At 34.1% G+C, this 19,344-nt stretch overlaps 2 protein-coding genes across 3 annotated transcripts in view; one reads left to right on the forward strand and one right to left on the reverse strand.

Moving 5' to 3' along the window:
* The window catches only part of LOC118746006 (ADP-ribose glycohydrolase OARD1), a 64,741-nt gene that overhangs the window by 44,258 nt on the left and 1,139 nt on the right, over positions 1-19,344 (reverse strand). The window lies entirely within an intron of this gene.
* LOC118746494 lies at positions 7,024-18,266 on the forward strand. The gene is made up of 7 exons (XM_036480342.1): positions 7,024-7,342; positions 11,899-12,303; positions 15,425-15,574; positions 15,683-15,985; positions 16,055-16,292; positions 17,493-17,866; positions 17,923-18,266. The coding sequence occupies exons 2-7, from the start codon at positions 12,004-12,006 to the stop codon at positions 18,067-18,069; spliced, it is 1,512 nt and encodes a 503-aa protein (XP_036336235.1). The 5' UTR covers positions 7,024-7,342; positions 11,899-12,003; the 3' UTR covers positions 18,070-18,266.

Genomic DNA, 19,344 nt, shown 5'->3' on the forward strand with positions numbered 1-19,344 from the left:
TAGTGATTGAAAACAACAGCCAAAATTTCGTTGTGACATCTTCACATTAAACATATGTATGTATGTATGTAAACAAATCTAGAAAAAAGTAGTGGCATTCTTAAATGTAGAACAAGTCTGACCATAATAGGTTTCTAGAATTTACCGTATAAGTACTTAGATATTATGTTTTAAAAATAAATAAAAAAACTCTAGCTTCCGAAGTATTAAGTTTGCTTGAAAATAAATATGTATGTACATAAATATGACAAACATACCTGACGCATACCATTGATGCTTACATATGTATGTACGTGAATACACCCATAAGCTCAAATTTCAGTATTATCTGCGTTGATGGCGCAAAAGAATACGGACGCACCTATGTATGAAGGCATAATTCTTTGGTCGTAAGCAATAACCACCTAAGTCGAAAAACCTGAATTCGAGAAAAAACGTTTTAAACATTTGGATTGTAATGTTAACCTTATGGGGAAGATAAAATATGTTCCGTCTATAACTTTTTAAATAGCCTAGCTGGCGAGATGGGGATTTCACATACACATGGAATAGTAGTTGCAGAATACGATAGCATATATGTATAACTCAATTCTATCTTAAGTCGACTTAGGCGGTTGTTGCTTATGACCACAGAATTATGTACATACATATGTATGTACAAAAGGGTGCATCACTTTCTACTTCTTTTCAAAGTCCTTTACCTAAAAAACACCCCAGATGATAGAAGAGTTTAAGCTTTGAAGGTCTGCAATAAAATATTGAAAAATTGTATCAACGGAATTAAAATAATGAGATTTTAGAAGATATTTTCAAATCGGTCTAGTTCAAGTAAATCTTAGTATTTTTCCGAACCATTTTGGCGGAAATCTTAGTATATAATATATTTTATATTTCCGCTGAAAAACCCGTAAAATTTTTTGGTGACGCAGCCTAAAGTTCTGACCACATTGAAAACGACGAGCTACGGACCACAGCTTCCAATTTGTCATCTTCATTATCTAAATGCATAGTCGATGGCGACATGATTTATTTGAACGCGGCAGCGACATCATAAATTTGTATGAGTGTGACATAAAAGAAGAGGAAGAACGTTATCTGTCGCCAGAAAAATAGAAATAGATCTAATCTGGCCACAACCACAGCCGTCGCGTAGCCCGGTCGTCGCCAAAATAATTATCTACATAAGAGTACGTGTTAAAATAATTTGACAGCTGTGGTTTGTAGCTCGTCGTTTTCATTGTGTTCGGGCTATAATGTATGCGCATACATATGTACCAGAGATGGAATTTTAAAATTTATAATTCCGAAGAAATCGGGGTAAGAAATGGGCCGACATTTAACATTTCAGACAATATACATATCAGTATTCGCGTTTTCAAAAATGGAAATGTATTGAAAATTTGTCGAAAAATGATGTACAGACTAGAGATGGCCACGGGACTAAATATTCAGTTCCGATCCCGCCCATCCCGAAATTCCATTTTTAAGTATCGAACCCGCCCATCCCGACGATTTGCACAATTGTGCCGCGGTCCAGAAATCTGTCACCAAGAAAAATTAAAATTTATTTTAATAATAAAAAAGATAGTGAAAGATCAGGCATCTTCCGATTATTATTTTTTCTTGCTTAGCTGTTCATTTTCGTCTCAATAAAACATAAAAGAGTGCTTATTTCATACAACGCTTTTAAGGAAGATTTTCAATATTTGCGGCGGTTACGGGTTTTATCAGGAGTGTCGGGAAAGGATTTTGGTACCGTCCCGCCCGCAAAATTTGTATAGATCTTCCCGATACCACCCATCCCGGCCATTTTGAAATCAGTACGATATCCCACGCCCATCTCTAGTACAGACTTAAAATGTTTTATAGAAAACCAAGGAGGCAAATACAAACGTTTCCCACGATAGCTTAAACTAGAAAATTGGACAAATAGTATGACTGAGTTTTTCAAGTTTCCATTAAATCTATACATATAATAAAAAAAAAACTAAATAAAGGTCAACGTATATACATCGAATTCACAACTGGGTAGCCAGCTAGGTATACTTGATGTTAAATCTACATATCTTTAAGATTAACTAATTCCACAACGAAAACGAGTTTCAAATACCAAATAACCACAATCTCGGGACAAGAATGCAAAAGAAAAATAGACCTCGAGGGTAGACATGGGACCCTTTGAAGGACTAAAAATTTCCAATTATAAGTTTTCAATGTTTGCTATCAAAAACTACATGTGTACCACTTAGGAGACTGAATCCATAATTTCACGATTTTCCCAAGAAACATGTATTTAAAAACTTTTTGCAATTTTCAATTGATGATTCGTGATAATTCGTTTAGTGTTTTCTTTTCTTCGCAACCTTCAAAAAGACCCTTGATTTTATTTCTGGAACGCGAAATATGCGCTATAAAAATTTAAATCATTTTATTGGATGCTGCTACAGCATTGGGTGTTTCCAAGCAGGCCGCAAGGCTGATAAGGTTGTTTGTTAAATACGCTACTTCTAACATTAAAATTGAAATGTGGTTTTTAGATTTTCTTAATTTTTTCACTTAAAGTAGCACTTACTTAAAACCGCCTTGTCTTTGCTGCCCTTTTTCTGGGTGCAGCCAGTTCAACCTTACCAAACCCGGCACCTTTTGATTTTTTTTTAAACTTTTGTATTTGTAGCTCGGCTTCAAAGTGTATTGTTAAAATGTCATTTTTGGGCATTACTTATGTACTATATCTATATAGAGTCATGTGAAAAATAATTGGGACCTGACATTTTGACCAGATTTGGCTACATATTTTTCTTTTGGTTGTTTAATGTTTATTATTATTTTTTATAAAAATATAGATCATTATCTAACAAAAACCATATAAATCTAGAGTTCAAACTTTGAACGAAAATTAGTAAATTCAACAAAAATTTTACCAGATTTGGCTACATATTTTTCTTTTGGTTATTTAATGTTTATTATAAAAATACAGCTCATTATCTAGCAAAAACCGTATAAATTTAGAGTTCAAACTTTGTGGAAAAATTAGTAAAATTACACAAAATTTTACAACTAACAAATTCTAAGTAAGCAGTTTTATAGCCCATTACATTCTAATTTAAGCAAAATAGTCATAACTGGTCAAAATATAGGGTCCCTTTTAATCTTAATAATATTAGGGTGGTCCAAAAACAGTAAATTCGGAATTGTAATGCTCTCATCCCCTAGGATTGTTCTATATCGAAAAAAAGTATAACCCTATTTTTTTATTTTGAAATCAAAAAATATTTAGAGGTCGCTCAAAGCGCTCAAAATTTTCCATGTATTTTTATATGGGAAAAATAAAATTTTTCGTAGAAAATCAACATTTTTCGATCGGAAAACTCTGGTTCTCTTCAGGAGACTTTCAATAATAATACCCAATTGTTTATTTAACCATTTTTTTATACCAACGATTTTTTATTGGTTGGGATGAAAAAATGGTTAAATAAACAATTGGGTACTATTATTGGGAATCTCCTGCAGATAAACATAGTTTTCTGGTAAAAAAATATAGATTTTTAACTATTCTATACGATTTCTACGAAAAGTTGTGTTTTCCCCATGTAAAATACATGAAAAACTTTGGGCGCTTTGAGCGACCTCTAAATATTTTTGGATCTCAAAATAAAAAATAAGGGTATACTTTTTTCGGTATAGAACAATCCTAGGGTGTGAGAGCGTACAAATTCCGACTTTACTTCTTCACATCCATTTTTAGACCACCCTACTGTATATTACCACGCCCGGCTAATAAATTACGATACTGATTTAATACATACATATTTTACTTATTATCACCCAGATATACTATTCATATAAGCCGTATATAACATTAAGCAAACTTTTTTTAAGTACACTTCTAAGACGAAAAAGGTGCTGATTCCAAGCGGTTTCATCTCCGATAAGTTTCACTGTACTACTTACTATATCTAAATGTATAAATGTAGGTTCGTTTAACCAAATTTCTAACCAAAAGAAGATAACCGTTAAATAGTTAAAAAACAATAACATTCATATCTACATATTTTTAAACGATTAATACTTATGTTTGAGCGCTAATTACCTAAGATATGCATATGTACAAATGTACACGTACAAACGGATTCTCACGTTCTTGAATGCTTTCTCACGAAAAGCTTATTTAAAGCTGACATTGACTACAGTGTTGCCACACATGGGCTTTTCCTACCAAAACTAGTAGGTTTATTTCCATTTGGTAGGTTGGTAGGCTAGATTGGATTTTGGTAGGTTTCGCGACAAAAATAGTTATATTAATAGATTTTATAATTCCAATGGAAAAACAGCACCGATTTTTTGTTTGTGTATGGGGAGTGATGCAGTCTAATGTACATACATATGTATATGTTCTGAAGACTGGTGCGCAGAAAAGGGCTTGTCAGTAAACCCACTGAAGTCCACCATTGTCACATTTACCAAAAGCAGGAAAGTCAACTTGACAAGATCCACCTTGAGTTTTCAGAAGAGGCGAATTATCTAGGGATAACTCTGGACAAAAGAGTACAAGTGCGTTTTATGCCTGGCATAGAATTCATGGTAAGACTTGGGGAATATAACCCAAACTAACGTATTAGTCTTTCAGTATGGTAGTAAAACCCGTTGTTACATATGCGGCACTGGCCTGTTGGCCAAAAGCTAAGCAAGGAAACGACGGTGTCACATTGAGTAGCTGCACCGACTGGTCCGCGTTGCCATCACAGGTGCTATGTGCACCTTGGAGTCATTACAGGCATTCCTCCTTTGTCTATTCTGTTAGAAAAGGAGGCCTGCTGGAGTCCCCTACGGCTGCCCAATACGATCAGCATAAAAAGTGAAGATCTTGGGGTCATTTGGGGGTTCTCAAGTCATTCCTGGTTGATCCCGAGTTATCCTTCTAAAAACCCTACAAGGTCAGCATTCTTGAAAGAAAGTGCTGTGAAGCGATAATAAGCAGCAATGGCGAAAGGTCACAAGTATGGTATACCGATAGATTGAATATGAACGGCGGGATAGATGGCAGGTATATATGGACCAAGATTCCAAGAAAGTCAGCCAATGGGCACATAACCAACGATATTCCTGGCGAATGTCTTCGCAATCGAGGTCTGTGTTCCCGTATGTCTTCGTAGAAGAGCAAATGTGGCCATAATAAATATTAAGTCGGATAGTCAGGCAGCGGTTAATGCCTTAGACTCTTTTAAAACGACAGCAAGGCTTGTGGACTCTTGTAAACCTGTTTTGAACTACCTGGGAGCCCACAATAGCATAACGCTGTGGTGGATTCTGGGACATGAAGGGTTTAAAGGCAACGAAACATTGACATTGAAAAAAATTTAAAAAAACCAAAAAAAATTTTGGTAGGTTTGATTGCTTTTGGTAGGAAACAAACTTTCTCCGTGGCAACACTGATTGATTGCAAATATTCGAGCGCGAAGAAGATAAAAAAATACAAAAAACTTCATGCTCAATTACATATGTACATATGTGCACATACATGTGTGTATGTATGTACATATGTAAATACAAATACATACTATCTAGAGCTGGAATAATTCAAAAGGCATTAAAAAGTACGAGTACGCACTCGTAGCCAATTACGTACATGCATAACATACATATGTATGTATGTATCGCATACGTTCCTCAAAAGTGCATTAACTCAAAATTACCTGTTTGTCAAAAAAACGCAAAAAGGGTGGCTTCACTGCAGTGAAAACTTCGTTGTATGTCACAAAAAAAATAGTTGTGGAAAGATTTCAGCTCCTGTCTTCATATTTCAGTAAGCGCTGGCAAAAATAGGAACTTTATAAAAAAAAAAAATCCCCTACTTTTTTTAATAAACAATTAAATATAACAAATTAAAAAACAGCCTTGTAGCCCATTCAATTTTAGTACCGCATAACTTTGGACCACGTTAACCGATTTCTAAAATTAAAAGGTGGTACCTCAGAGGTAGTCCCATACTAATTGGGTTTTGATCCGATCATTGGATCATGAAGAAATTAACGGTACTCTTAAATTTTTATATGAGAATTTAAGTCGGTTTTGTTTTTTACTAACTTGTTTTTCTATATAAACAAGTCGACGAACACACTTTGTATGGAAGAAAATGTCTGACACCGTCAACAAAAAAAAAATGCCAAAAATCAACGTTAAGTCCTAGCAAATTCAAACTTGCATCCATGATAAAAATATAGTAAGGTAAAACCGTTCTCTCGATTCGTCGGCCATGATTTTTTTTTTTGAAGTTTGCCAACATTTTAAAATCATATAAAATTGAGAGTAAAAAAGAAGGAATTGTTCAAAGTTGTTGTTGTTTGAGATTGAAAATGAGAATGTGTGTGTGAGTTTGTGTGTAAAATTTTAAAATTAAATTACTTGAAAACGTCAAGAGTTTGAAAAATTCCTCTCAGCGGTTCTACCTTCCTATTTTTGTATCATGCTTGCACCTATTATACTCAAATTGAATGGGCTACAGGTTTGTTTTTTTATTTGTTGATTTTAATTGTCTATTAAAAAAAAAAGTAGCGGAAAAAAATTTGGCCATTCTTATTTTCGCGAGCGCTAACTGCAAAATGAAGATATGAGGCTGAAATTTTGCCACAATTATTTTTTTGTGACCGACAAACAAAATTTTCATATGGGCTGAAAGAAAAGAAATATTCGTTTTATTTGAAACAGTCTAAAGTATATAGTTGCATATTTTTACTTCCTTTCGCTTCCGTGCGGCCATAAATATTATATATGGAGATAGTTATGTACATATGTAGGTACATATACATATATGTATGTACATAAGCGGTTGCGCACCAAGTCGACCGAACAACCGGCCGGCCGGCTCTGTCATCCAACTCATTGGAATCCAATGATTATTTTAAATGTTTAGGTGAGTGTGCCTTTCCTGCATTCGGTCGACGGTCGACGGTCGACGGTCGCTTCTCGTTGGTTATAATAAGGTATCTTCACTATGTCATTTTCATTGGTGTTTGGTGTCGTCAGTACTAAATCAACTAGCACGGTAGTAGCAAGCAACAGCACCGAAAATAATAGCTAAGTAACTAGATAACGCAAGTGTAGCAGCCGGAAAGGCACCAATTAACCAAACCACCAACTGTGCAACCAACCGTATATTTAATAACAAAAAGAATAACAAACAAACAAACAAAAACAATAATAAAGTGTCATGTTGTATCACTAATGAAAAACTGCCAACAATTTGAAAGTGCGAAAAAACATTGCGAAAACAATAGACAAAAAAAAAATTGCAAAAAGTCGAAATTAATTTAAGCAAAAACACGTTGTGGAATACATTAAACACGTAAGTATAAAATAATCATGTCCATTTTATAACTCATTATAATGAAAATAAAATAAGTACATTTATTCAATATGCAGTGACTAAAAGTTAAACTTTTTTTTCGCAGAGAGTAGATAATACTGAAAAAATCTCAAAACTAGTAAATTTTTTCTCAAGTCCTCTGGTAGTTCACTAGTTTCGTAAATAAGGAGTGTATGCGAAAAAACTGGCCGAATACACTCCTGAGTTCCATTAGAATGCAGTTTACATCCTGTCGAAACGAAAAGAAACAAGGCACATACTTACACTTTTTTCGAAAGCGTTATATTCCAGAAGTGAGTAAATCGGCACGTCTTAAGACAGTCCCATAAAGGGATGGTATACAAAAATATTTTAAGTATTAAGTGGTCCTTGAAGTTTCATTATATCAATTTCCGGTTTGATTAGGCTAATCGTTTACGAGGTATTGAATTTTTTCCACTTTCAACTGATTTTAAACCACTGCACTATAGTCTGGCGACTACTATTTGCTGGCCAAAAGTCCAGAAGTAACCAAATTTATTTGAAACTGTTGTGTTTTGGGGTTTTTTGTGGTCGCTGATTTCGAATTCGATGTCAGATTTTTTAAATTCGAAATGGCGGATCCAATATGGTGACCAAATCTTGTAATTTGTTCCTTTTCACCACAAACTCATATAAATGCGGGGTTTTCGAGGTTGCTGATTTCGAATCTGATGTCTGATTTTTGAAACTCAAAATGGCCGATCCAATATGGCAACCAAATTTTATAATTGTTTCCTTTTCATCAAAAACTTTTATATACCTAAGGGGCTTTCGAGGTGGCGATGTCAGATTTTTTAAATTCAAAACGCGGGTCCAATAAGGGGTTACCGGATTCGGAGCAAAGAAATTTTTGGAAAAAATAGTAGACCACATTTTTGCTATATATTTTTCCCCAATCATAGATGCTTCACATAAAAACACTTCGTTCCACCTTCGTTATAATTAGGCTGGGTATAAAGTTAAAAAAAAAATAACGTAACGCACAAGTTTGAACAAAAAATGCAAACATGCATTTTTCACCTATGTACTTGCATATCATTCTTGCTCTTTCCTATAAGCAGGTGTTATATTCTTCGGGGAGCACTCCCTTAATAACATTTTGCAGAAAAAGGTTTAAAACGGCGGTTTTTTGGTATCTTAGCTGACTGCTTCTTTTCAAATATCGAATAGCACGGCAAAAGACACGTAGAAGTTTTCTAAGAAAAAAGCCCATTATTCAAAAAGTGCAAGAAATTGCAACATGATTCTCAGTCCACAAACTGTAAATTAAACATTTTCATTGCCCACACAGCTTGAAGACCACCAAATGAAACTATTGGAATATTATTACCCAAATTAGAGTCATTTTGAAAATGAATTTTATTTTATTTAGCAAGCTATATTCTAGTTTTTTTTTTTGTTAATCAGACAAATATTACCTTCATTATACATTTCTATTCTCTTTTTTTGAATTACCTATCTTTATCACTCGAAGACTTGTTCCGATTCGAACTATGGGAATGCTGACTACAAAAAAAAAAATCAACTTTTTGCAGAAATGTCAACTTTAACAGCTAATATCTCAATGGGAAATCTTTTTAAGAAAATAATGACTTTTTTAATCCGGATAATTGATTTAGTGAAGGGACAAAAAGAAATGGATTTATCAATCCTTTAAAAAATAATTTTTGGCTAGAAAATAGTAGCTGCCAGACCATAGTGCACTGTGCGGCGTCCTGCAATTTGCGCAATACGCCAAACAGCCTCCACAGCTCCACAGAGCACACTTTAGAAAAGACCTGCGAGAACAATATCGGCACACACAATCTTTTTGTCGATTTGAAAGCCGCATTCGGCAGAACTAAAAGGAGTTGCCTATATGCAACGATTTCTGAATTTGGCATCCCCGTGAAACTAATACGGCCGCGTAAAATGACGTTGACTTCAATCAGAATTGAGAAGCAGATTTGGGGGTAGTGCACTAAATTTCCAGTTTATACTAGTAGCTAGTGATAGTGCAACAGTTTTCACTAATATAAAATAAGTGATAGTGAAATAAAAAAACAATTTACTAAAATTAACAACCGAATAGTGAAAAAAAAAACATTTCTTCAGCCTAGTGAAACATTTTTTCACTAAACTGAAAAACTAGTGAAAAAAATAAATAAAAAATCAAACACACATGTTAGTGGAACACAGAAACTTTTCATTAAATTGAAAGACCTAGTACACTCAAAATTTAATGCACATCTCCCAACTCTGTTGAGAAACTTTTGATACCAAACGAGGGTTTAAATAAGGCGACTCCTTGTAGGATGATCCCTCGAATCAGATTTTGGAGAAGTTTTACAAGAGATAATATTTTTTATAAAAGCGCACAATTGCTAAGGTATGCCGATGACATCGGTAGCAACAATCACAATATCTGTTCTGCTTTCTTGAAATGAGACAGAGCAACAAAGCGCGTGTCTGGTGTAGGGCTCTTGCTAATAGACTAGTCCATTAATGGGTTAATCGATTAACAAAAGTAATTAAAACAAACAAAAAATCGACTCACCCTGACCGACTAACACTATCCTTTAACTTTTTCAACTACATACAACAACTAATCGACTAACTGTTAATTTATGATATTTTGACTAGTAGTTTTCTTTCAATAAACAATGTTTTTATTGGTATCATCCCAAGAATACCTGCATGAAGCTTCTTTGTGAGGAAGCCGTTGTTAGATAGTCGAAGTTGCAGCTCCCTCGTGGCTGCTGCTTTCTGAATAAAAATATGAAGAGGAGTCCATCCCACAAGCGACTCTAGAGCCGCAGTTGAGCACGTACTTATAGATCCAGTGACGGAGAGGCATGCCTGCTGTCACTATGTTATGGATGCAGAAGACACAATCGGACGGACGACCATACGGTAGAACTACTCTTTCAGCGCTGAGCTCAATCCCTATGTTCTTCCAAAAAAAAGTCTTCTACAGGCCCACATGGCCCGTGTGGCTTTAGCAACCGTTCTATCAAGATGGGAGTTCCAATTAAGTCTCTTATCAAGCGTAAAACCCAGATTTTTGACCTCATCCGAGTATTCAAGCACTGTCCCTCTAAGAGCGACCGAACCAAGGTTTGCTTTATGCCTTGCTGAAAACAGTACAAGAACAGTCCATGGTTTTTCTTCGCTAAATGCTTCCAAGATCAATTTTGTAAACATTTTTACAGTTTTGCAAAAGCTACTTTACATAGACAGCAAGAAGAGAAAGAATCATAATTTCCCGAAATGGTCTTATGATGGACTTAAGCAGGTTTGATATGTATCAATTCATATCAAGCCTTAATCGCCAAAATTACGTAAGCGACATTTTTTTTTAAATTCTGTTTTGAATGTAAAGTCCTCCCTGAGCATCTAAATGCTTTTGTACATACATAAAAAAAAAAGAATTTCAAAAAATTTTCGCTTACGTTTTTGTGGCGGTTAGGGCTCAATATATATGTAAGTAAATAAATAAAAAAAAAGTTTTCTATTGGGAACGGGATCAGAGCTAAGAGTGAAGTTCGGAAAATGATGAAAAAAAAACCTTTGCCCCGAAGGCTTGCTTTATTGGATTCGACTATAATCGCGAAGGCGTTTACAGCACCGACCAAGACGAAGAAGATACACATATCTTTTTTGCTTCTTAATCCGGAATCAAGGAGTGTTTACCTATAACGCTCATAGTTTCTAATTTTACTAATACCCAATAAACATTGGGCTTGGTTAACAATTCGAAAATGATCGGAAAACTAATATTTTTTTCAAGTCTCACCTTCGATAACGAATGTGGAATAGGTTAGTATTCGATTCGAGAACTAGGCCATTCTCCAGCAAAACGGAACCTTCGTTATCCAATGCTTTTTTCCTTCGTTATGAATTCGAAATCCAACGCATTTTCGAATTAAAATTTTAATGAGAGAGAGTGATTGTCTTATATTTCCCTTGCAAAATGAGCTAGATTTCACTTACTCTCTTGTTACTGTGGTTTCCATTTTTTTTCGAACCCATCTCGAATGTATTTCCAATACACTATGAACGTTGGAAAACTAAGGTTGATTATGAGTTCGTTCTCAGTTCGATATTCATATTGGATATTGAAGGTAATTTTCGAACGTTCGCCAAAATGTTTATAGGGTATAAATACATACATATGTACATATGTACATATTTTTGGGATTTTGGTCTTTACTGAACTACTGTGAGCTGAGTACTTTCATATTCAATTTTCTAAATTATAATTATCAATACTTTTGACCATTGCATATATGACAAATATCCATACATATTTAATTTTCCATTCTTGCAAACTTTCATTACTCTTTCACCACCATAACTATTGTAATTTTGTTTTCTTTTTTATTATTCCATATTGAACAATATACATAAATGTATGTTTTATGCCTTCGGCCAATGACTGATGCTTTAAATTTTATGATTTCTACATACATACATAAATATGTACGTTGTCATGCCACCAAATGAAAATCATTGCCATCAATAACAATCATCAGCAATCGTCAATAATCGCGCCAATAATAACAATTACGAGCTTTGAAATAAAATCAAGATAATAAAAATATCAACCACTAGCCCAGGCAAATCAACGACAAAAAAAAATGCATCAATTCAAATTAACCGAAATGAAAACGAATTTGCTGTATGCGCCCGATTCATATGCGCTGGCGCACGCAGTCTCAGCCGATTTGAATACGGTAAAGGGCTCTCTCGCCTGGCAATTTGCGGTAATTTTTGGAAACTTCGATGAGCTTAGCAAGCAGCCGATAACCGTGGGCAATGTCGCCGTTATGGAGCAAGAGTCGCGTTTCATTTACTTTCTGGTGACCAAGGAGAATGTCTACGAGACGACAACATACAATACACTGCATGCAGCGCTGATTTGTATGCGTGAACATATGGTAATTTGGAATTTCTACACAACACATTTCTAATATTAATTTATGTATTAGGGAAAAATAAATAAAATAGGCGGCGATGGGGTGATAAGAAATCGGAAATACTTAGCGGTTTTTAAGGCACATGATTTGCAGCCAAATTAGATTGAGAATGGAAAACTAGAAAAACACGATGAGTTGATGAGAGTGGCAGAGATTTGCAGCTAAAAATATTGATAATTGGAAAATTTGCTGCGCAGGAAATATGTAGTATTTAAAAGAGTATGGTTTTGGAATTCAACCACATAAAAAAAAAAAACAATTTTGAAAAATGCAAGCAAGGATTTCAAAAAACTTTTTAAAGAAAACAGATTGGCTTGATTTATTGTACGATAAGCCAATTCGTGGAGACAGTAAGGCAAAATTACAAAAATTTTAATAAACTTTTTTAATGTTTGGACAAGATTTTGAATTGATACTCAAAATGTTGGCTTAGTGTTGAAATCCCTATTTCGATAGACTAGTAGGGCTGGGCGTCCCATTCGGATAATCCGAATATTCGAACATCTAATTAGAAAATTCCAATATCCGTATGAGCGAAAATTTGGTTAACAAAAGGAACGTTTATTAACCGGATATCCGCAAAGCAAAATCCACTGATATTAACCGGAAATCCTGATTATCTATGTATATCCGTACACACGAATATCTGCACGGATATCCTAATATACGGATAGTTCTAGCCCTAGTTAGCAGTTTAACTTAAGTTGGTTTTCATATTTAACAGAACCGAACCATTTTTTGAAGTGGTTTTCGGTTCGGTTTTTGGCATTTCAAAATATACCGAACCGAACCGAACGAAGCCCGAAAAAAGTGGCGGTTTGGCGTTTGAATTGAGTTTCCCGTTGAATTGTTCTTATACACATGTATGTACGTATGTACATATCGATGGTCCTCTGTAGTAACGACACAACTCAAAACTCATAAAAACAAAACCCTTACTACTGTTACGCAGTGATGTGTGTACTTAAAGAACCGGTTCTTTCGAGTTCTCGGTTCCAAGGTGAACCGGCAAATTGGACCGGTTCTGGTTCTCAAAAAAGTGGTAACGGAAATACGCTCTATCGAAAAAGCTTAACAAGCGATTTTAAAAGGGTTATACAAAAATTCAATTTCATTTTATATTTTTGTTAAAAGGTGAAGTAAAGTAAATAATTAAATATATTACATTCATTCCTTAGTTGATCTTTGTGTTGCAAAAATTTTATAAAAATAAAATTTGTTCATGAAATGAAATTTAAGTAAGCGTTTTCCACGTTAAGGTTTCATTTAAAACAAAGTAATACTTCCATTTAAAAACATGATTTTTCATTCAAATCGCTGGTGACAGCGAATCGAAAGCGTCAAAGATGAAGAAGAAAGCTAAAAAACGAATTTCAGGCTGATATCTTCATTTTAGACTTTATGCCAAAACAATCAATTTGCGCTTCGGGACCGATTTTCGGTTCTGTAGGATCCGTTTTCGGTTCTATGGGAATCGAATTTCAGTTCTTCCAGAACCGCTTTACGTTTATTTTGGAATCGAGTTTTTCCCGAACCGTTTTCGCTTCTTTTGGAATCGAGTTTCATGCTACAACAAGAAATATATAAATATGTTTTCGAAACTTTGTGCAAAACCCGGAAAAATTGAATAAATTTTCATGCAAATGTTCAACATTTTAATCAGATTTTTTAGAATTTTTTTGAGTATGCAGTTTTGCAGCGCAATAAATTTTATTATAATAAAGCTAGGGCCTTCAACAAAAAAATTCTGAAAAACAAACGAGATTTTTGTCTAACTTTAAACTTACACAATTCCAAAATATATGAATAAAAAGTTGAAATTTTGCATGAAAATGTATTGAATTCTCGCGATTTTTGCACAAATTTTCATGAAAATTTTCAACATTTTAACAGATTTTTACAATTTTTTTGAGTAGGCAGTTTTGTAGCCCAATAAATTTTATTAAAATAAAGTCAAGTTTGAAGTAGCCAGAACTTAACGTTTCTTCCATACAAAAAAAAAATCAAAAATACTTTGTACGGAAATAATGCAGAACACTTCCAACGAAAAAAATCCTGAAACATCAACGTGATTTTTGACTAACTTCAAACTTGCAAACTTCCAAAAAATTTGATTAAAAAGTTGAAAATTTGCATCAAAATTTATTGAATTTTCGCGAATTTTGCGCAAATTTTAGAAAACGTTATTTTATGTCTTTCGTTGTAGAATGAGCCATATTTTTACAAAAAAAAATTGCAGGAAAATGTTGAATACAAATTGTTGAAAATATTGTGAAAAATTCTCTGCGCCAATTCTTTTTCCGGCAGTGTATGTTTTATTCTATGGGAATGGAATTTTATGAAATTTCGAGGAATTTCATCGGAGAGAACTCAAAAATTAGCTGGTTTCCTTGTTGCTGTTTCTCGGAGGAGGAGAAGCTTGGCCAAAACTTAAAAAAAGTGTATACACAAATATTTATTTTATTTTTAATTGATAGACATAAAACGTCTTTGAACCCATTTTGATAACTTATAGCTGATTGAGGTGAGTTCTAGTTGGGCTGTATGTGAACTCTTCTATATAGTGGGCCTGTACTGATTTTTTATTTTTTTATTTTTTTTTTTAACAAATATCAGTTGTTGAGGGCCGTATGCCATAAACGCCAACCATACGTGCTGTGCGTAACCGTTAAGTAGATTAGGATCACAAGTAAATATGTATAGTAGATATTGCAAGTATTTACAAGTGGCATGAAGTGTCTCAAAGGCATCATATTTCACAATATACGTATATATATAATTATATGTATATATCGCACATTTGCGGCAAGAGTGCCATAATCCAAAAAATCAAAAACTCGAGAAAAACGGCTTTAAATTTTGAATTTATGTATACTCCCATAGTACAAATTAATACATATTTTGTTCTAGTGAGATACTAGTAATCGATACAGCTATCAAATTCTTACACGACGTAGCAGCATACTTAGCCCAATTTTTTTTTTAATTTGTATTTATTTTTTGATTATGACACTCTTGCACATACATACACACATATGCACATCAATGCAATTATGCTACGTCCATAATTTTTTATTCAAAGCGAATTCATGAGATTACAAAAATCGCTATGCCGCGTATTTGCTGCGGCACCGATAGCTTGGACTGGCAACGAGTAAAGCAGTTAATACGACAAGTATTCGCCAAAGAGAATAGTGTCGAAATTTTGGTATGCAACTACAATGAACCGGTGGTAAGTGTACTTGCGTGTAGATATGTATGTATGTACATTCCTTCATATGTAAACAACTCTACAAAATGCCGATTCTAATTTGTAATTTTAAATTTTTTCCCCACCAAGCAAATTCCGCCAAAATGCCAAATTACCGAGGTCAAGGGCAACATATTCAGCGCTCCGCTGGAATTCTCTATGGTGCATTCGACTAGCGCTGACTTTGCCATGTCCAGTGGTTTGGGTTTGCAATTTAAGTGCAAATTTGGACAAGTCAACGAGTTGCTGAAGCAACATAAACATGTTGGGAATGTGGCAGTATTGAAGGATAACAATCGCTTCATATACCATTTAATAACAAAGGAACGTAGTCATGAAAGGTGCACATATCCAGCGATTTACTATGCACTGATGTCATTGCGCGAGCATATGGTAAAGCATAATGAAGCATATTGGAAGTTAAGTTACATACTATGTTTTTTTTTTTTTTTGTCTTACCAGGAACAAAATAACGTAAACAAGCTTGCAATACCCAGATTTGGCGGCGAAGTTGATCGTCTGAGTTGGTTGCGTGTTAAAAATATTGTGGAATTTGTGTTTGCCAACACTGAAGTGGAAATCATTGCATACTATTACGATCCACCCGAAGTTGTGCGAAGACGTTCACGCGATTCGCGTTCACGTTCACGCACATTGGAGTCTATGGTTAGCCGGATGTCACTTTCACGAGACTTTCCATGAAGTGGCAGCAACAATCAAAGTCTTAAGTTGAAATATGAAATTTATGTGACGTTTTGTTTTACTTTTATACCCTTAATTTATTAATCTCTTTTTTAAATTACCTACTTATTTATATATAACCCTGACTGATTTATAAAATCTCTAAACTTGTAGACTTGATTCAGAAAAATCAAACATGAAATTGAATATGAAAAACTTAAGAAAAAACGACTAGCGCTGACTTTGCATTTGTCATGTTTGTATACATGCATACATATGTAATTTGTGCAAATCGGGTTATTATATTATGGTTTAATATATTTATCGGCAAAATATTTATGTGATACAAATAGTTTTCGGATTTCCAAAGTAAAAGACTAATATTTGTTATACATCCTTACAAAAATATGCATATTTGTATCATACCGCTCTAAGCGACATTTTCCAGAAATGTTACCCCAATTTGAATTTTCGGTTAAACTTCTATACCAAATTTAAAGCGATATCATCAGAGATGCGCGAGTTATTAGCATCTATAAAACAGCTCTGAAAACATGCTCTTTCTAAAACTTTGCTTAGACAGGGCGTTTCGCAATGTTGACCATGATATCATTGCGCAAATTAAAAAAAAAAATAACATTTACAAAATTTAAATTGTACTAAAAAATAAAATCACAAAAGGCAATAAAATCTGCCAGCAATGAAAATTCATTTGTTAACATAATTTCAACCTAAAAATAGGTTTATGCACATAGCAATAACATTCGCAAAGTCAAAAGATTATTATTTTATATCCCTAATATTTTTAACATAAATTTAACCGCAACAAATCTTAGAATAAGATTTTACATTAAGCGCTATAAGAGCGATGTCGAATATTTCCACTGTGAGAATCACAAACCTATGCAATAGTGATGTAATAAGTGCAATGTACACTTGCTGCACGAAGTAAAGACTCAGCAGGTTAACACAATGACATTTCTAAACAATACTGAAGTCAAATACAAAAGCTCAATTCTAAGTTTTAACAAAAGAATGTAATTTAATAGTTTTTGGTAACTACATACAACACTGTTATTTGAAGTGAATAAAAATCAAATTAAAGGCATTCCAAGAAAAAGAGTTTTTCTCCATCTAGAAAACACTTGTGCTCTTTCATACTACACTATAAAATTTGTGATTTAACTAATTTCGATTCTACAATATATGTATATTCTAGATCAGTTAACAACACTCAAACACCAATTATCCTTTCACTCAACTGTTGTTCAAAATTTCTGCCCCAACATGTCATCGGATGAGAAATTCAAATTGTCTGAAATCGAAGGAGATCTATTTAGCGCCCCAGAGACACATTCGCTTGCACATTGCGTTGGCGCCGACTTTGCAATGGGTGCAGGCATTGCTGTAAAGTTCAAACAAATCTACGGACAAGTGGACAAACTACTGGCCCAGGATGTAAAATCTGGCGGTGTAGCCGTTTTACAAGATAAAGAACGTTACATTTATTATTTGGTGACAAAGCCACAAAGTTGGGGTAGTCCTACCTATGATAGCCTGCGCTCATCACTGACTGCTATGCGTGAGCATATGGTAAGCAAATGCATGTGAAGCTAGAACTTGTAAAATATGTGTTTTTCTTTCGACAGCGTAAAAATAATGTACACAAATTAGCTATACCCCGCATTGGCTGTGGTATCGATGGACTTGAATGGGACAAAGTAAGCGCCGAATTAAGCAAGGTGTTCGATGATGAAGAGCTTGAAATTGTAGTTTACAATTTTGTACCTAAGTAATGTCATGCCGTAAGCGATAACTTGAATATGGAGCTGATCATTTACTTAGATGCAGCGGGATGACTTCGTTAATTAATGCTAAGCATTACTGGCAAAATGTATATAATGTATGTAGGTATATTATGAATATTATGCATATTTGTACTAGAACCTGAGACTTGTTGTAATAAATGTTAAAATCCATATAGTACAGTTAATTTTTAAACAAAAAAACAACAAACTTGAATGTTTAAATAAAAATTTAGTACTACTGTTTGTTTCTTCACGATCAAATTGTCGGATCTAAGGCAAATTAGTATGGGAGCACCCACGAGGTGTTATCGAAAACTGTTCACGTGCTCCAAAGTTATCCGGTAACATACATAAAACAAAAATATATTCCGACGAATTGAAGTTTTTAGAAAGGAATGCAAGGTGGATGGCCTCTTGTCTCGCAGGAAGGTTTGGGCTTTTAAATCCTGATTTTTCTACTTGGCTGCTCCTTTTTTTGAAGTCGTTAAAAATATTATTGATATGCTTCAAAGGCGAAGGTGGGAAAGCAATCAATTTGAAATCCACATAAGCAAAATCGTTTTAACATTTTTTTCGAAATTCCGCTCTGTACAAATGTGAGTAGATTACTCACCCATGACTAAAAATAATTTAAAAACAACTACATCATCAATAAATTAGTTTCTGGGCTAAATAAAAATATTAGATAGGGCCTTTCTATATTAAGGCAACGATATTATGTAAAGCAGGGGTTCTTAAACTCTTAAGATAATTGAACCCTTACTAAACACTTTTCATTTCATGGAACTCCACATCAAATAACAAAAATCAATATGAATAAAAACTTTTACTAGAAATAGTATACATACTTTAAGTTCTAATGTGAAGAATAAAATTGTTTCACAGTTATTATTTATTGTATAAAATAGTAGTTCGATATGTCTGAAAGCTGTATACGCATTGCCGGGGTAGTATCCAATTTCGACCTTAATTTGTTTTTTGTATAATTGTAAGCTGAAAACCCTGTTGACAGAGTACGTTGTGACAGAAGGAAGCAAAGTTAAGATGGCCTTTTTAGCGACTTCATGATATTTACTCTTAACACTAACCCAAAACTCTTTCAGAGACACAGATTCAAATGTGTGTTTCAATAGATAGGACCTCTCTATATTAAGGTACTTTACATAATTTATATGTAAATAAAAGGATGCTTTGATTGAACTTCAGAAAAATCCCCATTTGATAAATTCAATACCCCAAAGAATTTAAGGCGAATATTTACTG

Source organism: Rhagoletis pomonella, unplaced genomic scaffold (genome assembly GCF_013731165.1).
Source record: "Rhagoletis pomonella isolate Grant_MI unplaced genomic scaffold, Rhpom_1.0 Rhpom_scaffold_00010, whole genome shotgun sequence".
Lineage (NCBI taxonomy): Eukaryota > Metazoa > Arthropoda > Insecta > Diptera > Tephritidae > Rhagoletis > Rhagoletis pomonella.

Coding starts and splice junctions, on each gene's coding strand:
- LOC118746494 (XM_036480342.1), top strand. CDS start 12,004: ATGCATCAATTCAAATTAACCGAAATGAAAACGAATTTGCTGTATGCG. Junction 15,575..15,682: donor GCAACTACAATGAACCGGTG/GTAAGTGTACTT, acceptor TTCCCCACCAAG/CAAATTCCGCCAAAATGCCA. Junction 17,867..17,922: donor CTGCTATGCGTGAGCATATG/GTAAGCAAATGC, acceptor TTCTTTCGACAG/CGTAAAAATAATGTACACAA.